The sequence below is a fragment of the Balaenoptera physalus genome, assembly GCF_965194825.1.
Source record: "Balaenoptera physalus genome assembly, chromosome: 6".
Classification (NCBI taxonomy): Eukaryota; Metazoa; Chordata; class Mammalia; order Artiodactyla; family Balaenopteridae; genus Balaenoptera; species Balaenoptera physalus.
This window is the reverse complement of record NC_138885.1, coordinates 120,428,879-120,453,680: the sequence shown is the minus strand read 5'-3', so window position 1 is coordinate 120,453,680 and position 24,802 is coordinate 120,428,879. Positions and strand designations below refer to the sequence as shown.

Genomic DNA, 24,802 nt, shown 5'->3' with positions numbered 1-24,802 from the left:
GAGAGACATGGACAGACTGTTATCAGAGGGTTTGTGGGGTAGGGCACGGTGGGCAGGCAGGACAGAGGGGCCATGAGGCTACCCAGTGCCCAGAGATGCCCTGTTGGGATGGGAGTCGGGGGAGGGAGACACCTGGAATGGGCAAAGCATCTCTCATTCACTGACTGCCTGCAGGCTCCACGGGGCCCCACACTGGGGAGCCCATGTGCTTTGGCAGATTCTTCAACTAACTACCCAAGCGATTTGGCATCCTTGGCACTTTCACTGGTGCTCCCACTGGCCACACACACACATGTACACACATACACACACCTACTTGTGCTCGGCCCAGTCACAGATCCAGGCCCCCCATTAGGGGTCAGGCCCACCCTCTATTACAATATCTGCATTGTGCATCTGCCTTGCGACCTCTCCTTTCAAACGAACCTCCCCCTCTGTTCTGCATCATGATGTGACAGGCACCCTCTTCCCGATCCCTCTCTTCTACTGCTGAATGGTCCTCAGAAATGAGGTCAGGCTAGGAGCAAAGTTTCCTGGGCACATTTTTTAACTTCCCCAAATTCTATCAGGTTCTGTGCCTCAGTTTCTCCCCGGGTGCCATGACAAGCAGGAGCCGTGTACTGGTTATAGAAGCATGGCACTGAACTCATCCCCACAGGGCCCACATTTGGAGAACAGTAAGCCCAGGCCCATGACGGGGTGTGCCAGCTAACCCCTCACCCCCATTGCTAGGTCCTCTCTCAGCTGCAAGGGGCCTTCTTGGGTGGGTGGGTGAGTGTGGGCATGTGGGAGGTCCCGCATCTCATGGGCCATCTTCAAGGCCTGGGTGCCTCATGAAGGGACATGACCCAAGAGGAGGAGTGCTCATGGGTTACAGCAGGCAGCTCATGGTCCACGCACCATGGGTGAGTCGGCCAAAGGCCCGGCGGGAGTGGCCGGTTTTCTGAAAGAGAAAAGCCAGAATGAGTTGTTGAGGGGAAGGCTTGCTCCTGACCTCCCTATACCTCTCGTCCAAACCTCTATATCAAACAGAAAGTCATTCCAGGGGCCAATGTGGGTGGGGAAAGTGGAAGAGACCCTGGGCAGCTAGCTTCCCCTGTAGGGAATGTCTCCACTCTTCCTTGCCTGTCAGCCCTCCCAGCTGGAGCTCCAGCATGCCTCTGGGGAGGAGCGGGGAGGAAGGAGAGAGGACTAAGGGCCACAGGCTGGAAGGAGGACTGGGGACCTGAGCGACACCCCCCAGAGACAGAGGCTGACTGATGTGAAGGAAGAGACTGGGGGGGGGGGCGGAGGACATGCTTGGATGACTGGGAGATGGAGGGACCAGGACACAGATTCCTGCTGGGGGAAGGACAGACACCTGGGATAGGTGTCAAGAGGGCAGGGAGGGTGATGAAGGGGCAGAGGGCAAGATCCCCCAAAGGGCCGGAGCCTCACGAAAGCAGGAAGGAGGCCCGGGTCCGCGGAGGACAGGGCAGGGCTTGGGGAATGCACTGAGCTCAGCGCAGATCCCTGCGCGGTGCTTTCAGGAGCACCGGAAGATGGAAGGCTCCGGAGTGGGGGGCTGGGGAGAGCCAGGCGGGGGCCAGGGGTTGGACAGAGACGAGAGGTGGCACAGAAGCCCGTGGGCGCTCCACGCCGAGGGCTGCTGCGGGGGCCTCCCCGGTGGTCGCGGGGATCGCGGGCGCTGGAGGGGTCTGCGCTTGGGCGAGGGGAGGGGCCTGACGCAGGCTGGGGAGCCCCCCGGAGCGCGCCCGGCCCGCGGCCTCGGGGACCGGGGTTGGGCAGGCGCGGCTCTGGCGCCCCCTCCCCGGGCCCGGCCGCGGCGACCCGCCCTCCCTCCGGGGCGCCCAGCCCTTCCTGCCCCCTCCCTGCGCCGCCCGCCCCCAGAGCCCTCACCTGGAAACGCTTCTTCACCCACAGCTTCTTCATGGCGGGGGAGGGGGCCGGGCCGGCGGCCGGGCGAGGAGGGGACGGGCGGGGGCGGGGCGGAGTCGGAGGCGGGGCCGGGGGCGAGGCGGGGAGCGGGCGGGGGCCGGCGCCGGTGGCGGAAGGAGCCTCGGGGCCGCGGGAGCCCAGGCCGGGGGAAGGCGGCGGCGGCGGCGGCGGCGGCCGGAGCCGGCCCTTCCCCCGCCAGCCCGCACCCCCCCCACCGGACGCCCCTTCCCTCGCCTGCTCCCCTGCGTCCCCTGGGGCGACGATCACCTGCCTCGCGGCCCCCCCGCCCCGCATCGGCACTTGGGGAAACTGAGGCACAGAAAGGGGTGCAGTGGCCCCTAGGAGAGTTCGGGCCACTCTCCCATTGGCCGCCCAACGCGGCGTCCACGCCACCCCCACCCGCCTCCAGCGGGGCTGCTCCGGAAGGTCAGCCGCATCCCCACTGGCTCACTCCACAAACATGCGCACGCGTCCGCCTTGCTAGGCAGTACCCAACACGCCGCAGGGCAGTGGCGCCGGGCGGGGGCGCTCAGATCATACACAGGGCAAGTATCCTCGTAGTGACATATACCCAGAATGCGAATCCCCCCAGGCTGCTTAGGAAAGCCAGAGAGAGCCCTCGAGTTCAGTGATGATAGGTACTTTGTGCATCTTGGCGCACGGGCGCGCGCGCGCGCGCACACACACACACACACACACACACACACACACACGAGCTAAGGTGCCCAGAGATGCTCCTATTATTCACACATATAACCCACCTTCTCATTCACAGGTGAGCACACTCACCAAATTTTCTTTGGCCTCCTCTCATTTGGTACCACGCATATTTTGCCAACACAAAACTACCCGCCCCAACAATCATTATAACTAAGTTTCTTAAGCATTTATTAAATGCCAGGCACTTTATAAACGTTACCTTATTGACAACAACACGGTGAGCTTGAAACCCTTATGAACATGTAACTGACTCCATTTAATTGATAAGTGACTAAGGCTCAGAGAAGTCCTATCACTTAGCCAAAGCCACACAGGTTCTGTGCCTCCATGTGTCCCCAGATCCAAATTCCCACCCCAGCCTGCACAAGTAGTGCCAATCTGGTTTCTGAGATGTGACTACTAAGTCATTATCATTAATGCTGACAGCATGCTTAGTATGTACTGAGCAATGTCCTAGGCACTTGATATAAATAAACTCATTTAATCTGTGCACGGAGGCACAGAGAAGTTACTTGCCCAAGGTCACAGAGCTGGTAATTGGGAGACCAGGATTCTAACCCAGGCACTGTGACTGAGTTACTGACCACTGTGCCATAAAGCCTCATGCGCTGATTGGTCAGTGGGACGCCTAACTTTTTTTCTTTAAAGCATGGGTCCAAAATAAATACAGAGCCAACTGATGAGTTTTGTTCAGCCTGCCCAATATTTTGTGTGGCAAACACGCTCAAATTCAGCTGCTGACAACAGCAGCTCGCTCCTTTTCAGTTTCTACTTGGCTCCTGAAGTTATTTGAGTTTGTGGCCCTTTAAAGTTTTAGGTCATGTCTTGTACAATCTCAGTGCCTACAGGTGGTCCTGTTTCCCAGACCCCCAGAAGCAGAGGTTGCGCCTACAGACACACGCACAGGACGTGCAATGAGAGGGTACATGTGCACGTCCACATCAGTTCCAACCAGAGGACCCTGGACTCACACAGGCGCTTTCCCTGCCCACCCCCAAACACACCCACTCACAGATGGGAGAGCTGACTGAGGAGAGGGGGTAACTTGAGCCCCTGTTGCCCAGGAGAATCCGAGGGGCTGGCACATTCCGTAGCAAAAATAACCAATGGGCAGCAGGCCTGAGTGACGGGACAGCTGGGCCAAGGAGAGGCCCATGAGATTCTGGGTTCCTGCTCTGGGCCTGCACTGCTCACCCATATAGGCCAGCCTGGGGCATGCTCTCAGGGCCCCAGCTGGCCCCAGAATGTCCCATTTCCCTCCAAGGCTGGGCAGCTGGGCTCCCCCGCCATTTCCCCAAACCAGACTTCCAACTTCTGCCCCGCCAGCATTTCTCCTTAACCAGAGAAAACCCGTCATCATGCCGTGCCTCATCTCTCACACAGACCCTCCTCTGAGCCAGACCCCCACTCCCCTCTCTCTCCTGCCTTGCTTCAGTCTTCTCCCTTCCTTCCTCCTGCTTACCCTGCTCTGTATTTCTGACATACTATATCATTTTCACATATTTATTATGTTTATTGCATATAAGCTGTGTCCCCTCCCTAGAATGTCATCTCTAGGAGGACAAGAATTTTGGTCTTCCCCCTCCCCCACTTATAAATCTCAAGCACCTAGCACAGTGACTGGCACACGGTGGGCACTCAATACACATGGGAAGGGACGACAGAGCTGCCGGTGGAGAGGATGGGGATGGGGGGATGGGGACTGTAAATCTTCCCGGAGCAGCTCATTCTCCAGCCTTCCTTCTCTGTTCTGACGCAGACCCTTTTCCAGAAACTGGAGAAGTGACAATCTTGCTTTCCACTCAGGATCCTCCTGGGAGGGTCTGCCTTAGCTTCAGGAAAGTTCTCCTGCACGGGCTTTGGCTGACTTCATGGGCTCTCTGTTCTTCCCTTTCTTCCCTCCCAGGGCTCCTCACCACTCCCTCTCTGGCCCCTCCTCCTCTCCCTAATTAGGGCTTGACATGAATGAAGGGGGCCACTCTAAATAACCATTCCCAACTCCATACTAGTTTCCTCCTGGCTTTTCATCCGGACATTCCACATTGTAGGTGAAAAAGATACTGCACAATCTACCCGCATGCAGTTCCTGGTGTATTCCCCACCTTTCCCTTGCTAACTGGCCTTCTCTCCTTCTCTCTAATCTCTCCTCTCCATGCCTTCAAGTCCCCTGCGTGGTTCACTACCATCTGCTGACCTTTGGTCCTTCTGATTGGCACCAGGGTCTCCCAGGCCCTGGCTATGAGACTTCCAACTGCCAAACACGGTGAGCATTGTCAGCTTGCACCTTCCCTTGGCTGTGCTCTCTCCTCCTTACCCCCCATCCTTCAGTGCAGGCCTCCCGCTCCGGTCACACATGCCCCAAGCTTTAATGGTGGCGCTTGCTCTGGTTACTTGATTGGCACATGGCTCCTCAGCCCATGCAAGTGGGAGCCTGATGTTTTGAGAGAGAAGCATGCCTGCCTATCTTGGAGACTGAGGCAGAAGACGGCTTTGGGGATATTGACAGAAGGATGGTCAGGATGACAGATCCCTGCCTCGGTCTTCCCACACTTCTCTTTCTGAGGACAGGCACTGTGGACCTAGACCCAGAGACCCAGCTTTCAGATCTGGTCCTGCCACCTCACTAGCCATGTGACCTGGGGTAAATTCCCTCTTTGAACCCCAGTTTTCTTATACATATAATGGTCATAACAGTAACCTGGGGCTTAGAAGTTTAAATACCAAAATGAGATAGGGTGCTTTACACATGACATATTCTGCAAGTATCCTGCATCTCTGCCATCTTCACTATTTCTGGTCTTTCCTCATTTCTGCACCCCAAATCCCACCCTCCTGTTTCCCATCCTCCAAACTCTCCTGCCTGCAGCCCTCGTCTCCTCAAGGCCCCAGCCTCCCCAAGCCATGCCAATATCCCTCTATCCCTGAGCTAACATCTCAGGCTTCAGGAGTGCCAGGAACCTTAGCATCACCCCGTCTTGCCGAGCCAGACAGCAATCCCAGCCAGGATACTGTCTTCTTCCCTCTGTAGCCAGGTCCTGGCTGGACTTCCTCGAGAACCCTGAAGTCCTCCTGCTGTTGATCCCAACCAAGAAATTTTCCATGAGTAAGTCTGAGCAATGCTGAGCTGCCTGCCCAACTGACCTTGACCAGGACCTGTCACTAGGCAGGGACTGGTGGAGGGCAGACAATAGGAAGAAGAGGAAGACAGACTCACCCAGTCAGTCCCCCAACATCACCAAAGCAAGGCCCCTCCCTTGCCAATCATGTTGGAGGGACATAGTAGTTAAGCATGTGGTTCTTTGCAGTGGGACAGACCCAGGCTTCCATCCCTGCCTTGCCACCTCCTATCAGTACAACCAAGATGCTTCATTTAATCCCTCTGGGCCTCAGTTTCCCTAGGGTTGCTCTGGGACTTAAATGATATATCAAAGGATACAATAGCATATTGCCTACCACACAGCAGCATAGTAGCTATTCATATTATTACGAATTATCAATACTACTAAGAATTATTACCAATTAATCATAATTATAAACCTGCTCTTGGGGCAAAGATTTTACCAGCATGAAAAAGTTCTCAAATGTGACTTGCTGCAGCCCAACCCTCTTCTTGTTTTAACATGACTGGCAAAAGGCCCCCAATCCAGTCCCCCAGCACCCAGGGTCTTTTCCTCACCCCAGCCTTTCAAACATGCTGTTCTGCCAGAGCAGCCTGGAGACCGTCCTCCCAGCCTCTGGCTAGGTATGCCCAGCCACGGCTCAGCTCTACCGACCATGCCACCCGGATTACAGAGGGTCTGGGGAGCTCTAGCATGATGTCACTCTCCCCACTCTGGGGGACAAGGACAGGTTAGGAGCCTCTCATCTTCAGAAAGGCCAGGGCTGGGCTACTACTCTCCATACAATGGACAGCTCCCCCTCCCTTTTCTCTCTCCTCCCTCCAGAACTTAAGAGGTAAAATGCCCCCAGAGCCCAAGCCAAAAGGACTGGGTTCTGAGTTCTGGGATGGACATAACTAGCTGTTTGTCTTTCAGCTAGTTAACTAGTGATGGCCTCTCCCTCTGCTCTGGACCACAGTGTCCTCACCTGTAAAAGGCAGCCTTTGCACCTGCGGTTCTCTGTGGTCCTTTCTGACTCTAAACAAACGTTATGACACCAAGCTCCTTCTCAGCGCTTCCTCTCTCTGCCCAATATCTCTCTCCTCCAAGTTGTATTCTCATTAATCTATCTATTGTGCCTTTATTTATGTTCTATTTTCAGTCCCCTTTGCCCCTGAGGGCATCAGAGCAAAGACCCCCAAGGAGTCCAATCCTTCCCCAGCTCAGAGCTCTGCCAGGATGGGCCCCAGCCCCTGACCCCAGAAGGGTGCAAGGAAAGCCTTTACCTGGCCAAGTGCGAAGGCAGCCAAGAGAAGCCAACCTTGGCCCTCTCTGTCATTGAAGAGGAAGGTGGGCAGGGCAGGGCTAGGAAGACAGTGGAGATGCTGACAGAGGGAGGCTGAGCCCCTGCTCCAGCTCCTGACACAGCTGCACCCTGCGGCCTTCTTTTCCCTCCAGCTGCTGAGTTCCTTCAGGATGCTAGAGCCCCCAAGTCCCACTGTAACCCGGGTGGCATGGTATGCCTCCCCCTCAGCCCCCAAGTATGTACCCTATATGACACTACCCAGCTGGAGTGAGAATTCCCTCTTGAAAATATCCAGGGCAGACTCAGTGACCCCAAGCTCTTTGCCATCTCCTCCAGCTGCAGCCTACTTCCTCAGAATTCTATTTCTTAAGACTCAGTCTGCTGAGGCTATGTCTTCAGCCTAGAGAAGAACTGGCTTGGGGCTGAGGAAGTCAAAAAGGAAGCCCTAACACTGACCCAAGGAGATTCAGCCCTGGCCTGCACCCGCATCAGCCCCAGCAGGACCCTGAGCACCAGGCCCAGTCTCATACCCCTCCCCTTCTGCCTCGAAATGCGGGGATCATCCACCCCTTCACCCACACAGGCAGGGGCCCCAACAGCGGCCTAAGCATCCCCCTTCCATGCCCTCTGAACTTCAGACAGACATGGCCCATGCACTTTCTATACCAGCTCCACAAACCCCTCAACTGCTGGTACCACCAGACCCCCGCACAGCCTGTACGTGCACACACACATGCACACGGGCGTGCTTGCATGTGGATTTTCAAGCACTCACCTCCATACATGCCTAGGAGCCCCCAGCCCTAGCTCTACTCCCTGATGCTCTGCACCCTTTTCGTACGTGTCCACCCACTGGCCTCCTCCAACCGGCCTGGTGCTGACCACACCAACCTGCCCTAGCAATGGCCTGTGAGGAGTTCTGACCCATCCCCTCAACATCGCAGCAGACCAGGGGAGCTGGCCTCGTCCTTCAGACATGCACGCACCTGTAAGAGGCTGATTAGGAGTCTCCAGTCTAAATTATCAGAGCCGATGAAAACAATTTCCCCAGGAAGCCTCCCTCTACAGGGAAACTAGGAGGGTTCCCACTATGGAATTCCCAGAAACGCCTGGGTGGGGCTCAGGCTTTGCTTACCAAATGCTGACCCTTAACCTCTGACCTTCTGTAGGGAGCCTCTCTACCTTGACACCCCTTTCCCTGCACGTTCCTCTTGAAGGGCACTCCTGGGTCAGCACAGCTGACAAGCCAGAAATGCGGGAAGAAGGCTGGATGAACAGGTACCTCCCCGGTGTGGCCCAGGTAACCCTTCTCTACCTGTGGGCACCCCTCCCTGCCAGGCTTGGCCCCCACCTCCCCATTACCTCCGACCGGCAGCACTGTGAGAACAGCCTCGCAGGAGGCCTGGCCCCGCTGGTTCTGCGCCCTGCAGCTGTACACGCCGGCATCCCGCGCCCCGCAGCTCCGCAGCCACAGGCAGCTGGGCTCAGGGGCCGGCGCGGGCAGGAGCTGCCCATCCCGGAACCAGCTGAGGCTGGGCTGGGGCGTCCCGCTCACCACCACCCGGAGCTGCACGTCGCTGCCCGCAGACACCGCCGCGTCCTTCAGGGGCCGCAGGAAGACGGGCGCCCCGGCCCCCGCCCCTCCGCCGGCCCCCACTTTGGCCCTCTTCGGGGGCACCCCGGGGCTGGGGGGTGCCCTCGTGCCCGCGTCCTCGCCTCGCGTGCCCCGGGCTTTCTGCATGGTCTCTGCGAGTTGGGCTGGGGGGACGCTGGAACCGGACGGCCACGGGGGCACCCGGGGGATTGTTGCCCTGGGAGATGAGTCCTGGGGGACCGGCGCCCTGCCTTCCTGCTGCCCGCCCGCCTTCGGCCTGTGCTACCCAGAAGGTCACCAGGGCGGCCGCGGTTGCGCCTCGGGGGCTATTTTTAGGCCCCCCGTCTCGGGTTGCCGAGGGAGCTGTGGAGGGAGGGGGCAGCAGAGGAGGGGACTTGGACTCCACTCTGCTCCTTCTCCCCCTCTAGGAGCCCCCATCGCCCGCCTTGGCTTAAGGGGGTCCCCGAGGACGTGTTCCAAGCCCCCTCCCCCGTGGTGTGCCCCACCCCCCAGCCACCCACTCATGGAGTCAGGTTACCCTTGGGCTCAATCCCATTTCCCTTCCTCCCTCCTCTCAGGCCCCTGATTCCCAGCCCCACGCGGCTGCAGGAGAGGGAGAGGAGGTCCTGGGTGAGACCTCTGAGAGGCAGATGGGCAGGCAGGCCCAAGTGGAGGTGAGCAGACCCTGGGGAAGAGGGACCAGTGGCCTCCCGCAGCCTCCAGGACAGCCGCGGTGAACAGTAAGACCTGGAGCAGGGAGTCAGGTGGACTGGCTCCCAGCTAGTCCTGCCCTTACTGGGTGACATCAAACCTCTCTCAACCTCCAAGTCCTCATTTGTAAAAAATGAGTAGTTGTATAGAGTTGCAACAGGCAGAGAAGAGTGGGAAGGATGTTCCAGGCAGAGGGAAGAGCGTGACCAAAATCAGAGCATGATGAAAGTAGATGACGTGTGCTAAGGATCAGAGGAGTTTGGGGACTTCCCTGGCGGTCCAGTGGTTAGGACTCGGCGGTTTCATTTCCGAGGGCGCGGGGTTCGAACCCTAGTCGGGGGACTAAGATCCCGCAAGCCCCACGGCGAAGCCAAAAAAAGAATCAGAGAAGTTTGGAGGGATTGAACCGCAGTGGGGTGAGGTGAGTGGAGGTGAGAGGTGGGGCCTGACAAGAGGACATTTGCTTGCTAAGGTCTCTATCCTGATGGCTGATGGGGGCCACTGCAGGGCGTTAAACAGTAGGAGAATGTGGTCAGAGGTGTGTTTTAGAAGGATCCCTCTAGTAGCCACAGTGTGGAGGGTGGATTCGAGATGGGAGACGTGGAAGGCAGTTAGACCCATGGTTCTCAAAATATGGCCTCTGTTAAAAATACAGATTTCCAGGCTCCACTCCCACAGGTGCAGGTTCAATATGGGGCGCTGGGAGGGCTCAGGAATTGGTACATCAGCAGCCCAGTGACTCTGATTCATCTAAGAGTTGTACCTTGAGAAACATCAAGATAGGACATGACTGCTTTTAAAAGTCTAAGTGAGACTTTTGTGATGAGACAATCTGTATCTTGACTCTGGTGGTAGTCATATGAATCTACACATGCAATAAAATTGCACAGAACTAAATGCACGTGCGCACACACACACATACACACACACTGAGTGCACAAATTGGTAAAACCTGAAGAAGGTGGGCTATATCAATGGCAGTTTCCTGGTTGTGATATTGTACTATAGACGTTACCATTGGGGGAAAACAGATGAAAGATATACGGGATCTCTCTGTATTGGGTTTTTTAAAAAGTATTTATTTATTTTTTTATTTGGCTGCGCCGGGCCTTAGTTGCAGCATGTGGGATCTTTTAGTTGTAGCATACGAGCTCTTAGTTGAGTCATGTGGGATCTAGTTCCCTGACCAGGGATCAAACCTGGGCCCCCTGCATTGGGAGTGCGGAGCCTTAATCACTGGGCCACCAGGGAAGTCCCTCTGTATTGTTTCTAGTTCACATAACTGCATGTGAATCTACAATTATCACAAAAAGTTTAAAAAGATCTTTAGGTGAGAGATGCAGGCCTGACCTTGAGTCCTGAGGGATGAAGCCTGGGAAAGGCAGGGGGGAGCCAAAGGAGGAGCCGGGAGTCATTAGATGGAGAAAGGTACTCTTATTCACCCCCCATGCCCCCCGCCCCGTCATTCTGGGAGGCCCAAGTCAAAGTGTGCTTGTGTCTGTGTGTGCATGGAGAGGGCAGAGAAGAAACAATTTAAATTCTGAATTATGCCTACAGGGACCAGGAGCCTTGAGGAATAAAATCTTTGGTTTTAGTTTACATACATTAAAGCTTACTCTTTGCGATGTGCAGTTCTCCTGGTTTTGACATATGCAGACAACTGTGCATCTGCTACCCCAGGACCGTACAGGACAGTCTCTTCACCCTAAAGATCAGCTGGAGCCTCCCCTTTGTAGTCAACCTCGCCCCCTCCCCAACCCAGGCAACCACTGATGCTGAATTGAATTCTTAAATGTAAATTGAATTCTAAAAAGTAAAAATGTGGGGGAAGACATTGTAAGCAGATGGAACACCAAGACCAAAGGATTTGGGGCTTCCCTGGTGGCGCAGTGGTTGAGAATCTGCCTGCCAATGCAGGCGACACGGGTTCGAGCCCTGGTCTGGGAAGATCCCACATGCCACGGAGCGACTAGGCCCGTGTGCCACAATTACTGAGCCTGCGCGTCTGGAGCCTGTTCTCTGCAACGAGAGAGGCCGTGATAGTGAGAGGCCCGCGCACCGCGATGAAGAGTGGCCCCCACTTGCCACAACTAGAGAAAGTCCTCGTACAGAAACGAAGACCCAACACAGCCATAAATAAATAAATAAATTTAAAAAAAAAAGACCAAAGGATTCAAGACTGTTTTTAAAAACCAATAATCCAGAACTTCCTACCACTGTGCCTCAACAATTTGCATGGAAAACGGTAGGTGGTCTGCAAATAAATGTTGGCTGGTTGGCTGGTTGGTTGAATAAATGAACTGTATGGTCTTGATCAAGTCACCTAACATCTCTAAGCCTCAGCTTCCTCATCTATAAATTGGGGGTAGCCCAACTCAGGGTTTACTCATTCATTCAACAAACATTTTTGAGTTCCTACTGTGTGCCTGGCGCTGTGCTAGCCACTAGGGAAATAGCAGCAAACAAAACAGACGAGGGTTCCTGCCCCCATGTTGCTTATATTCAAGGAAGGAGACAACTATAAAGAAATAAAGAAATGATTGAGATCATTAGAAGAAGATGAGTATTGTGGGAAAATGGAGCAGGATAAGGGAGACGGGAGTGTAGTGGGGGCTTGCACTTTCAAACAGGGTGATGGTGGGAATTGGCCTCGCTAGGAGCAGTTGAGACAATCTTGAAGGAGTAGGGAGGCAAACGGGGTAGAAGTCTGGGCAGGACTGCTTCAGACAGAGGTGGGATATGCCTTGTGGGCTCCAGAAGAGCCAGGAGGCCAGCAGGGCTGGAGGGAGTGAGGGGGGAGACTGGAGGGACAAGAGGTTGGACAAGCAGCAGGGGCCAGGTAACCTAGAATCTTGTAGGCCATGGCTTCTTTTTTTTTTTTTAAATACATTTATTTATTTATTTATTTATTTATTTATGGCTGCATTGGGTCTTCGTTGCTGCACGCGGGCTTTCTTTTTAGTTGCAACAAGCAGGGGCTACTCTTCCTTGCGGTGCACAGGCCTCTCATTAAGGTGGCTTCTCGTGGCACACGGGCTTCAGTAGTTGTGGCTCACGGGCTTAGTTGCTCTGCGGCATGTGGGATCTTCCCGGAGTAGGGCTCGAACCCATGTCCCCTGCATTGGCAGGCAGAGTCTTAACCACTGTGCCACCAGGGAAGCCTGGCCATGGCTTTTTTATTCCTAGTGAAAACAGAAGTCATCTCAGAGGATTTTGTGAGCCAAGGAATTACATGATCTGACGTAGGTTGTTGTGATGGCTTTAAATTAGTATATTAAATATTAAAATGAATATTAACTATTTAAAAGGGCCTGGCACAGAGCCTGGAACATGGATTGTGCCTCTTCGGTTTGAATGTCCATTATGGGGGCATTCACTGAAGTGTGGGCAGGAGTGTGTGGGCCTGGGTAGGGAGGGTACAGGCCCTTGCAAGTCGCGGACGCCCTCTCCTGGAGGAGCCTGCACTAGCTGTGACACTGGAAGCCCTCAGGCCCTAACCAGGGCCCTCACCCAGAGCAGCTGGCTGCAAGGCGTTCATCTGTCCCTCAGAATGGCCCCACAGTGCCCTGCGGCCTGGCACCGGGCTGGTGTGTACTGCCAGTCTGCCCTGCCTTGCAGTCACAAGCCTGTGGTGTCATGGAAAGAAATCTGCGCTCTGGAGGCCAAGGAGCAGGGGCCCCGGTACTCCTCTGCCATTGATACGCTGTGTGACCTTGACAGCTCACTCCACCTCTCTGGGCCATGGGGAGTTTCCTCCAAGTCATAATGATGCACCATGTGCTTGGCACATGGTAAAAGCTCACTGTTTGTTGAATCAGTGAATGAAGTGGGGACCATCAGTCTTTCTGATAAATATTTAATTTAGAGAAAAGTAAATAAAAGGGCCCAGTGGGCATTCACTCAACAAGTATTTAAATATTTGATGGGCACCTTCTGTGGACCAAGCCCTTTTCTGGGCACCAGGAGTGTAGTAGTGAATAAAATGAATGAAAACCTTGCCCTTGGGTAGCTGACATTTTAGGTGTCGAATTAAAGGTCTATGATATATTTGCATATGTGTCCTGGTCAGGCTTGTGGTCAGAGGAGGAATGACGGAGGCGGTGAATGGGTGGAATGATTTGTCTCCAGGGAGAGGGGTGGCAGGGTAGCCAGAGTGGACAGACAGGGTAGGAAAATACCCACTGAGACCTCAGTTCTTGGCTTAGGGACCTATTTGCCTCCACAATCCTTCCCACTCCACCTCCTCAAGTGGGGCCTGAGTTGGTCTGGAACTGGTCCCACCGGTCCAGTGCGAAGCTGGTTAGCCCTCTCTGAGCCCTCTCATTTCCCAGTATTTAGAGTCTTTTTTTTTTTTTTTTATCTCTGAGTAGGGTGATTTTGGTTTTCTTTTAATAAATTTTGTATTTCCTAGATTTTCTAAGAAGAGTTTGCAATATTCTGATTACAGATTTAAAAATAATCATGCTGGTATTGCATTTTTATTTGCTTTTCTCACGGAGTTTCACATTTTTTTAACAACACAAGTAACAACTGGGTTCTGTTCCATAAGAACTGTATTAAGTATTTGACTCTGAGCTGCTAGAGGGCAGGGTGTATTTTATTTAGCTTAACTTTCCTCCACAGTACTTTAGAAAACAGTCTATATGCTCAAAAAATACTGAATCAAACACATATTAAGACCTCATCTGTTACCTTCTATTTATACTGTTGTACTCTACAATTAAGCAAACATCATGCAGCATTAAACCTTTTGTTGTTTGTATTCAAAAGTAAAAATAAAATACTTCCAACTGCACGATTTATGGTTTAGTCACACACCCCACTGTCTTCTGGTTAGGCTCAGGAGGGCAGAAGGTCCAGAGGTGCTGTGGGTAGGGTACAGAGGAGCAGAAGACAGGACCGAGGTCTCAACCCCACCTCATATGCTCCCACTAGAGCACCACTACTTTGACCTTCTAACTCCCTTCCCCTTCCCCCATGACTCATGGCTGAAGGATGTAAAACCCAGCAATGCCAAAGGTGAATTAACACCTGGTGGTTGCAGAGTCTTGAAGGAGAAGATGCCAGTGTCCCAAGGAGCAGGGAGAGGTTTTGCCATGGAGGTGATGGCGTGTATGTGTGGGCGCGGGGTGAGGGCACACTGAAGGTCTGGGTGTATGTGTACGACCACATGAGACCCAGATGTTTTTTGGTTTATTTTTGTCCATTCTCTGGGAGCCCCACATCCATTTCCTCTGCCCTAGACTCCTGGGTCACCGCTCAGCTCCTAAGGAGAAAGACAAAGCAGAGGGCTTAGAATCTCCAGAATCTCCAGTCCCAGGAAGGCTCTGCTCAGAGAATGCTTTCCCCTGGGCCTCCCCTCTTCTCTGAGGACAGGTGGATAGCCGTCACAGGGGCTGATGTGTGCTGAGAAGGAAGGACTTTCTGACCTTCGGAGCTGTCCCAGCTAGAAGGGGCTACCGAGGAGGCACTATGTTCTCGGACCCAGAGACATTCAAGCAGAGCCTGAGGACTGCTCATCAAGGTGTGGGACAAGGCCGGGGAGGGGATTTCCACATTGTGGAGGTCATTGCTTGGGGGACTCTGAGGTCTGGATCTGAGAGTCTAAAAGTCCTACACTCCCTCCTTCTTAGTGACCAGTCTGCACATAAGCTTTTTTTTTTTTTTTTAAGGATTTAATTTTATTTATTTTTGGCTGTGTTGGGTCTTCGTTGCTGCGCGCGGGCTTTCTCTAGATATGGCGAGCCGGGGCTACTCTTCTTTGTGGTGCACGGGCTTCTCCTTGCGGTGGCTTCTCTTGTTGCAGAGCACAGGCTCTAGGCACACGGGCTTCAGTAGTTGTGGCTCACGGGCTTAGTTGCTCTGCAGCATGTGGGATCTTTCCGGACCAGGGATCGAACCGGTGTCCTCTGCATTGGCAGGCAGATTCTTATCCACTGCGCCACCAGCGAAGTCCCTGCATCTAAGCCTCTTATGGGAAGGTAGGGATGACTCTAAGACCTTCTCTGACCTCTGTGTCCCTTTATCCTTTGTGGGGTAGGTGAGCGCATGGAACTCATTCAGGGGAAAGAAGAAAGAGGCGAGAGGCTCCGGAGATTACTCACAGATACACACACACCACCACTTATCCACTCGGGCCCACCTCACCCAGGTGTTTCTCTCACAGAGAGACTAGCTCTGATTCCAGCGCCCCCAACAAGCTCGAGGTTAAGAAGCCCCTCACCCATCCCTCCTCCTTGATCCCAATGTGAAGACACAGAAAACGCTACTTCTAATTTCATTTGGAGTTCCACCACCAGTTGATTGGGGGCATTCTGGGGCCTGCAGGGTTCACTCCGTTGGAGAATTTGGGGGAAAGAAAGGGACATTAGTCACCAGTGGCAGAGGGTGTGGACATGGGGTGTAGCCCCAGATGCTCCCAGGGCAAGGTGAAGGATAGCATACGTCGAAGAAGGGGTCCTTCCTGGAGGGAGGGACCACACAAGCTAGAGGGGGAGCCTGGCAACTCGTGAGCCAAGGCCACATTCAAGGAGGGGGAGAAAGTGACACCAGAAAGGCTTTGGAAGCTTCTGGAAAAAGCCAGTTAGGAATGGCACACTAGTTACTTTAAGAGTAAAACCGCATTAGAGTTGTTTCACCTACAGACTGTCCGAATTTATCATGTTTGTGATCTCTACCCTCTCCCCACCTCTGAAGTGTAATCCCTTAAATCTGAGGAGTGGCTGGAAGGCTGAGACCTGTGTGGATCCATCAAGCTTCCTAAATCTCTGATCCACCTGGAATTTATTTTTTGGAAGGAGTGAAAAGACAGCCAGCTTTCACTCCTGCTCTTGCCCATGGCTACCCAAATGCCCCCACGCCCTATATTGAGTAATTAAGGTTTCCCCACAGAAACCTTTAACGTACCTGTGTTAATGTTTCATTCCATGATTTCCTTTTTTTTTTAATATGTCCTACCTTCCCCTCCCATCTTCCCAAATTCTCCCTAAAATTCCCTTTGGTATTTTAATTGAGATTGTATTGCACTGAAATTATAAATTAACATAGGATGACTTGACATCACATCTTTAGAGTATTGAGTTTTCTTCTCCAAGAACAAGATAAGAGCTTTCTATTTTTCTTAACATTGTTATTTTTCCTGAATCTGGCTTTGAGCTTAAAAGATGCAGGTTTAGTGGAAAGAAAGTGTAAGCTTCTTTAGGGAAGGGACTGAGGGAGCCCTACTTCAGAGCCAGTCTGTGGGGTCAGTCCTGGAACTGGGGCCTAACGAGAGGTATCTGTGATTCCCCAACCAAAGCCCCCTGCCCAGCCCCCTCCCCCATATGCTACACACATACAGCAAGGCTGGGAGGCTCTGGGGACAGAAGGGGTGACAGGCCCTGGGGGACAGTCTAGCTGGGCAGGAAGGCAGCACACAGTCCATCTCAAGAGGTGGTGCGACAGGGCCCTGGGGTTCCCCAGAGGAGACCTGGCAGTCAAGACAGCAGGGGCCATGCTAGGCTTGTGCTTATCTTTTTATTGTTTCTGTCCAGAGCCTCTGCAGCAAGGGAGGGGCAGGCACAGGGAAGTGGGCACCCCGGCCACCTGCCTGAGACCGCTCTCTGCCTCTCTCCTCTCTTCTCTCTAGCATCTCGCCCACCCTCTCTCCTTCTGAATCTCCTGCTCCCACATCTGGCACCTTCGGGGGTTCCCTCTTGCAGCCCCTGCTTTCTAAGCCCACCCTGGGAAAGTAATGGACCATGGGGTCAGTTTCAAGCCCCACAGTCTCCACAGAGGGCTATGTCCCTAGTTACCTGCCTGGCTTGCTGAGGATGCTGCCCTTTCTGACTCAGGCTGGGGAGAGGGGGTGGGGGAGGTCCATGGGGCTTGAGCCTGACCCTGCGGGGTCCCTACACCCTGCTCTGGAGTCCTCTCCAAAGCCAGAGGCTAGAGCCTGAGGTCACGGATGTGGGAAGGGCAGGGCCACTGCTGTGCCTTGGCTCCATCCCGGCTCTGCCCAGCACACTACAAGGGCAGCCAAGGGCCAGGCTCACTCACTTCCAACATCCACACCTCACACAGCAGGGGGCTCCCTGTGCCTGGGAGGGTTCAGCCACGTCCCCTGTGGGGACCATGAGGGGTGGTCGGTGAGCAGGGGTCAGAGGCTGTGAGGGGAGCACTGTGGCTGGGTGCGGTGTCCTGGGATAGAAGGAGGCTGGTTTTAGGAGGCAGTGAGGACAGGGGTGAGGACGGTCTCTGATGGCAGAGGGGTCTCTGGCTTTAGAGCACCTCGTGTTGCTGCTGTGTGGCCTCACTGACGACCTGGAGAGGAAGAGAAACCCAGTCTAACCCAGTGCTGGCCAGAGAATGGAGCCATGGCCCCGGGCCACCTCCACCCCAGCACAGCAGGATCCCCTCTGCCCCCAGGCAGGAGCCTGAACCAGCACAGCTGGTGGAAAGCACCTGGCTGACAGCCCCCCGGACACACCCCAGAGGCCCCCGTCAAGGGTAAAGGGACCAGGCAGGCCACTCACCTCCCCGTCCCGGGTCTCGATGGTCTTGATCATCACTGTCTTCTTGGTATGGACCTCAGAACCCCTTTGCTCAGGGCTTGTTTCTATAACAGATCCATCCACATACTCAGACTGACCAAGGCCACACCTGGGCTCTTCCTGTGGCTGGGAGTCCTTCCCTGGTCCCACCGGGCAGAGCCCGGAAGACGCCCACCCCCTCAAGATGGGCCTGTTACTTTTTCAGCAAAATGTCCTCACCTGTCCTTAAGCCCAGCACCCAACAGGTGGCTCTGCAGACCCAGGGACCTGTCCCAGGGCTGGGATAAGATCAGGAGCCAACAGATGTGCTCCAGGTGCCGGTGGGTTCAGGACGGCAGGGGATCCCCGAGGCCCAGGCCGCCCAGCATTCCCACCCCCCCCACACACACACCTCCTCGCTCCCTCTACACCCCTGGCTGCAGGAGAGCCCTGCATGAATTTGTACCCTGACAGGACCCCAAAGCCCAGAACCAAGATACTCTTTTGGAGGACCTCATGGTACCCAGCCCCCTTAAGACTCCAGATGAGCAGTTTGATGTCTTAATGAAAGAGAAATGGAGAGGAGTCAGTCATTGATTCATTGTGCCCTTGGCCAGTCACTTGTCCCTCTGTGCCTCAGTTTCCCCACTATTAAATGGTAACAATGGTACTTTCCCTATAATGGCCCAGAACTATTGGCTTGTAAAAGCATTAAGCGATTTTAAATGCAAGGCTCACACTTGGTGTCTGGATAAACTACTAACTGAAAAGAGACGTTCTGACTTTTATAGGAAGGGTCAAATTTAGGTCCTTGGTATTATGAGTTTGGTGTTGGTGAATCTCCTTAGCAGGCAACCAGCCTGTGATGAACGTTGTAACTCGGTGGAGCACAGCGTGTATTTTTTCCTGGTGAAAATGAACATCGAATATATAAAAGGTTTGATCTAGGAAAGGCGAAGCTGCCAAGGACTCCAGCTTGCTTTCCTAATGTATCATTATAGCATGTTTTTCTGCTCTCCGGGGTTTGGAAACCACTCTATCTGCATATTACTAACATCAGAATGGCAGAATGCCCTAGGAGTTCGTTCTTTTAATTGTTTGGCCTTGCTAAGGTTTGGCTTCATTTTTTAAAACATGCACCCAATACCTTGCTCCAGCAAACTGGAGGTGTTCAACAAGCAGCTGGGGGGGGGCGGGGGGGAGTGCTTGGCAGCTTGCCAAACGGACAATGAGTGGTGGGTGCCTTGTAGTCCAGGATATATGGTTCTAGATGCTCCTGCTGCCTGGTCTCCAAGGACACCCCTGGTACCTTGGAGTTTGGGCATATTAGGAAATAGAAACTACTGGCCATTCAACACTCCCAGAAGGTGAAGGGAACATGGTCATGCAATACAATACCATGAAATAAAATAAAATTAAAAGCTCCCTCTGTTAGAAGGTGCCTCTATCTAAACTCCCCCGTCCTCCTGTAGCAGCCCCCTTTCTCTTCCCCAGACCCCAGCCCTGTCCCTACGGTTCTATCCTCCCCTCCTGGCTGGCCTTGGGCAGTGCCCACGCTGGACTCCTATCCCCTGCCACCCCAGCCTCCACTTGCCAACATGCACTCACCTCGGAAGTTGAGGGTAGAGAAGGTCTGGATAGGGAGGTTGATCCTGAAAGGGGAGAGACCAAGCCCCCAAAGGGTTAGGACCCTCCATCTCTCTCTGTGACCACCCCTCAAAACTTGCCCTGGTCCTCTGTAAACACCATCCTCAGCTGTCCCAGTCCCACTGACTTCAACACTGCTCGGGGCATGGGGCCAAAGGCCAACTCCAGCTGTCCCAGGAACTTTCTCTTCTGGAAGGATCACCCATTCCATCTCTGACCTGCTGGTGTGACACCAGAACCCCCGACACCACTGCACCCTCCATTGCACCAGGATTTGCTTCTTGCCCTTGGCACTGCAGGGTGTATCAACAGCAGCTGTGGGTGACATCCACTGTGTGTGCCCACCCTCCAGTCAGGCTGGGAACCTCTGGCCCATTATTCACTTGAGGGCAAGTTCCAGGAGCTGCCACCCCCATTTATGCCTAGTGCTGGGAAAATGCAATGCCACTTAAGGGGTCATTATATGCAGATGTTATTCTACAATATCTGAAATCTTTCTTTGTATAAATCTGTATCTAAATATGTCTGCCGAGTTTTTTAAACTTCAGATTTTATCATTTTTGTGAGTATCGATGGGCATCATTTTGTTGAGTAATTGACCTGTTATTAATTGATGATAAATTTACATAGTGAAGGGGCTTCCCTGGTGGCACAGTGGTTAAGAATACGCCTGCCAATGCAAGGGACACGGGTTCGAGCCCTGGTCTGGGAAGATCCCACATGCCATGGAGCAACTAAGCCCGTGTGCCACAACTACTGAGCCTGCGTGCCACAACTACTGAGCCTACGTGCCACAACTACTGAAGCCCATGTGCCTACAGCCTGTGTTCCACAACAAGAGAAGCCACCGCAATGAGAAGCCCACGCACCACAACGAAGAATAACCCCCACTCGCCGCAACTAGAGAAAGCCCGTGTGCAGCAATGAAGAACCAACGCAGCCAAAAATAAATTAAATAAATAAATAAAACAAATTTATATTAAAAAAGTCTACATAGTGAAATGCATAGATTTTTAGTGTGCAATCCAGTGAGTTTTGATCAGTGTCTACAACCATGTAACCACCAGTTGAAATCAAGATATAGAACATTTCCATCAATCAAGAAGGTTCCCTCGTGTCCCTTTCTGGTTGTATGTTGTTTTCTGTGTCTAGAGGTGATTTGCTCTGAGCGTATCATTGTTGTCTTTTCCTATGAGCATATGTGTGGTATACATGTGCATGTACGTATGTGTGCACCCTCTGAGCACGAGTCTCTGCACCTTCTCTCTTAGCCTATCGTGTCCAAGCCCCTCTGTCTCTGTTTGTCTCTATCTGCCCCCTCCCTTTCCTTCCTCATCATTCCCCGCTCTGCTTCCATCTTTCTCTTGACTGGCAGTAATGTTTTATTACTGGTTGCTGAATATGGTTTTATGCTGCTGGTTCTTAATTCTGAAGATGGATGTGGGAATACTTATACTTCTCTTTTTATAAAAGCTATTAATTAAATCACTTTTTACCCAGGTGGCCTTGGTTAATTCTCTGCAATTAGCAGAGTGGTGGACTCATATAATATTGTTTCCAGATCTTGTGAAGGTGATCCTGAGCCCTGCTTCAGGGCAGGAATGGGCCCCCAGCACCCCCCAGGAGCCCACGGCCAGCCCCTGCCTTGCCCCTCACCGGCTCTCCTCGCCCTCCAGCAGCTTCCGGTAGGTGGCAATCTCCACGTCCAAGGCCATCTTGACATTGAGCAGGTCCTGGTACTCGCGCAGGTGGCGGGCCATCTCATCCTTGAGGTGTCGGATCTCCTCCTCCAGGCGTGTGATGTTGTCCTGGTAGCCGCTGGCCTCACTAGCAAAGCGGTCCTCCAGCTCCCGCATCTGCCTCATCAGCGAGTCGTTCTGCAGGGGAGGGGCGCCCGGGTCAAGGACAGGCTGCGGTGGTGGTGGTGGGGGGGGACCACTCAGGGCCCAGGATGGAGAGAGGCACAGCCTCGGGGCTGGGAGACAACCCCAGATGGCCAAGTCTAGGGCTTGTCAAACTCTTCTGAGCCAGGAAACTCTGAACTCAAATGAAGTCTCATGTGGAAACTCATAGAACAGAACTGATACAAGGGAGCATGACTGTTCGGCCTCCTCGCCTCCATGCAGGAGTCCCATGATTCCTGAGAGCCCCATTGGGAATCCACCTATCTTTTTTTATCCCTGTGGTAGATTTGAGCAGACAGAGACTCTGTGATGGGCCCGAGGTCACAGAGTGTGAGCTGCAGACAGGAAGGGCTAGACCAGGCAAGGTGGGCAGGGACTCACAGTGCCCTTGAGGGCATCGATCTCGCAAGTGTAGGACTGGATCTGGTGGCGGTACTCCATCATCTCCTGTTTGGCCTGGCGCAGCGCATCATTGTTCTTGTTGGCTGCCTGGGTCAGGTCAGACACCTAAGGGCAAAGAGAGGGGCCCTGAGATGACCAGGACACAGGTAGGGGTGGGCAAGGGAGCATGGAGACCCCAGGATCACCCTCCTCCCCAAAGATGGAGCGAGCCATAGGAAGTACCTCCAAACTGGGATTGAGGGGGACAGAGGGGCCAGAGTCCCACCTTTGACTTGTACCACTCCTCGGCTTCCGAGATGTTCTTAGCCGCGATGGTCTCATACTGAGCCCGGATGTCCCTGAGGGCGGCCGTGAGGTCTGGCTTGGACATGTCCATCTCCACCTGGACCTGCTGTTCCTGAAGCTGGGCTTGCAGCTCACGTATCTCCTGCAGGGTACAGCTGGGCTTCAGTCCCCAACCAGGCCCCGCACGTATCCTCACACCCCCATTCCCGGAGCCCAGCACCACCCCCCCCTTCCAGCTGCTTTCACAAGGGCATACCTCTTCGTGCACTTTCTTAAGGAACGCAATTTCCTCGTTGAGAGATTCGATCCTGCGCTCCAGGTCAATTCGAGCTAGAGTGGCTGCATCCACATCCTGGTAAAGGTCAAGTGAGAGGGAGAGGGTCACTGATCACCCGGTCAAGGCAGAGGGAGACCAAGGGCGACACAGAGGGGACAGAAGGGGTAAGGCTGCTGGGGGACCAAAGAGGGCTCACCGCTCGGAAGGCAGCCAAATTGTTCTCCGCTTCTTCTTTCAGCTGAATTTCCTCTTGCATCCTGGCAGAGACAGGCAGAAGGACAGACAGTTGGTGGGGATAAAACTGGCAGTGGAGAAGACTGACTGGGGGCTGCCCAGGGAGTGGGCTCAGGACAGAGAGAGGAGGCCTGGCTGCTGGATAGAGACAGGAGGCCCCGCCCACACAGGGAGGGAACAGGAAGTGGCCCAATCTCTGCCCTGGAGCCACACCCTGGAAGTCTATGTCCCCACCAGATTGTGACTTCCCTGGGATTAAGAACCATGTCTATTTTTTGTTTGTTTGTTTTTAATATTTATTTATTTATTTAATTTTAGCTGCATTGGGTCTTCGTTGCTGCACATGGGCTTTCTCTAGTTGCGGTGAGCGGGGGCTACTCTTCGTTGTGGTGCACGGGCCTCTCATTGAGGTGGCCGCTTCTCTTGTTGCGGGTTTCAGTAGTTGTGGCTTGCGGGCTTTAGAGCGCAGGCTCAGTAGTTGTGGCGCACAGGCCCAGTTGCTCCGCGGCATGTGGAATCTTCCCGGACCAGGGCTCGAACCCCTGTCCCCTGCACTGGCAGGCGGACTCCCAACCACTGCGCCACCAGGGAGGTCCAAGAACCATGTCTATTTTATCCACCTCTGCGTTCCCAGGCCCCAGCCCCAGCCTGGCCCACGCAGGTGCTCATTTAACATTTGTGACCTGGGTAGTGGGCCAGTGACTCGGCTCACTACATCTGCTGCCTGTACGTACTGGGAGCCTGGTGGAGCCCACCATCTGGTCCTCCAAGCTTTCTGAGGGCTGCGGCCCCCACCCACTCTCCGCTTTCCTCTAGCTTATTGGTCCCCCATGGAAAGCTTCAGCCAGGCCCAGGGGCCAAGATCCCCTCTCTACCCCCATCCGCAGGGCCTCATCACAGATGAGCTGAGAGCTACTGCTGGCCCCAGATTTCCTTGTCTCCTACCAACCTCCCCTCTCCCTCTGACTGCACATGGGCCTCCTTTCTCCATCCATGTGCCTGCCCAACCCCCAGCAATTTAAGATGCTTTTTTAAGAAGCACCTGGTCTCCCAAGGTCTCCCGTTTCCACCCCATGATGTCCCCAAGAAAATTCCTCATTTGCAGACTGCGGGCACAGGGGAGAGACCTGGCGTCCCTCTCCCCTCCCCGGGGGGGACACAGGTAGACAACCCTCTCCCTGGGTACGACAGGGTGCTGACAGCTGGACCCAGCCCCAGGCCTAGCCTCCCGCGCCCAGCCCATGGAGAGGGGGGTTCTGGGAGCGCTGGGTCCTCACTTGGCCTTGAGCCGCTGCAGGTCGTCCAGCAGGTTGTCCCGCTCGACGTCGACGCGGGCGCGCTGGTTGGTGAGCACCTCCACCTGGCGCCGCAGCTCGCGCAGCTCCTCCTCGTAGATCTCGGCCACCCGCGTCGGCTCCCGGCCCTTGAGCCGGTTCACCTCGGCAGCGAGCGCCGCGTTCTGCTGCTCCAGGAAGCGCACCTTCTCTATGTAGTTGGCGAAGCGATCGTTGAGCTCCTGAAGCTCCACCTTCTCGTTGGTGCGCGTGGTCAGGAACTCCTGGTTCACGGCGTCGGCCAGCGAGAAGTCTAGCAGCTCGCCCGCGCCGTAGGAGGAGGGCGCGCGGGTTGCCCCCAGCCGGCTGGCCCGCAGCGACCCCAGGCCCCCGGCCCCGCCCGACGTGCGCGACACCTGGTACACGCGGGATGTCACCGAGCTCGAGGAGCCCTTGGTGCCGAAGCCCGCACGCGGGAACACCGGCGAGCTCAGCGGGGAGCCGAGCGGGAAGCCCGGGGCCCCGCCGAAGGTGCGGCGGTAGGAGGACACGCGCTGGCTGGACGAGTAGGCCTGGCTCATGGTGGCGGCGAGGGCGAGGCTGGGCGGCGCGGCGCGGAGGAGGAAGCGGCGGGCGGCCGGCCGGAGAGTGGCTGCGGCGAGGGGAGACAGGGCCCCAGGCCGTCGGCACTATTTGTATGCGTCCTGACATCAGCCCCCGCCGCCCCTCCCCTGACAGCTGCAGGATCCCGCTGTCCTGCCAGGAAAGGGCGGCCTCTGGCGTGGGGGCAGGGAGGCCAGCTCCCCCGCAAGAAGCCTGCGCCCCTCAGCCGGCGGGTGCGGGGCCCCTGAGGGGCGTGGGAGAGGCTGGTGGACCTAGGGGGGCAGAAGATGGGCAGGCCT

At 54.7% G+C, this 24,802-nt stretch overlaps 2 protein-coding genes and 1 long non-coding RNA gene across 17 annotated transcripts in view; 1 reads left to right on the top strand and 2 right to left on the bottom strand.

Moving 5' to 3' along the window:
* SPEG (striated muscle enriched protein kinase) overlaps positions 1-9,108 on the bottom strand; it is a 56,580-nt gene extending 47,472 nt beyond the window's left edge. For 2 of the 15 annotated variants that reach the window (XM_082466551.1, XM_082466554.1), the window contains exons 1-2: positions 1,900-2,012; positions 901-943 (exon numbers count right to left, since the gene is read on the bottom strand). In XM_082466551.1, the coding sequence (XP_082322677.1) occupies positions 901-943; positions 1,900-1,932 (76 nt within the window). In that variant the 5' untranslated portion in view covers positions 1,933-2,012. Of the gene's footprint in view, positions 1-900; positions 944-1,899; positions 2,014-8,424 lie in introns of those variants that run through there. The other 13 variants (XM_082466540.1, XM_082466550.1, XM_082466552.1 and 10 more) reach the window with 11 other exon arrangements.
* On the top strand, positions 2,240-17,017 carry LOC309663155. The gene is made up of 2 exons (XR_014265128.1): positions 2,240-8,362; positions 11,000-17,017. It is a non-coding gene; the product is annotated as an uncharacterized lncRNA (long non-coding RNA).
* Positions 16,864-24,590, bottom strand: DES (desmin). The gene is made up of 9 exons (XM_082466618.1): positions 23,904-24,590; positions 22,589-22,649; positions 22,372-22,467; positions 22,096-22,257; positions 21,810-21,935; positions 21,181-21,401; positions 19,486-19,529; positions 17,881-17,963; positions 16,864-17,668 (listed from the first exon to the last, which is right to left on the bottom strand). The coding sequence occupies exons 1-9, from the start codon at positions 24,479-24,481 to the stop codon at positions 17,627-17,629; spliced, it is 1,413 nt and encodes a 470-aa protein (XP_082322744.1). The 5' UTR covers positions 24,482-24,590; the 3' UTR covers positions 16,864-17,626.
* Between the last annotated feature and the right edge of the window lie 212 nt (positions 24,591-24,802).

Bases quoted from the DNA above. Each gene is read 5' to 3' on its own strand.
- DES (XM_082466618.1), bottom strand. From the start codon at position 24,481: ATGAGCCAGGCCTACTCGTCCAGCCAGCGCGTGTCCTCCTACCGCCGC. The intron at 21,936-22,095 runs GTGGGACTCTGG...CTTTGCCCTTAG, and splicing joins AGGAGTGGTACAAGTCAAAG to GTGTCTGACCTGACCCAGGC. The intron at 17,669-17,880 runs GTGAGTGGCCTG...CTTCCTCTCCAG, and splicing joins TCGAGACCCGGGACGGGGAG to GTCGTCAGTGAGGCCACACA.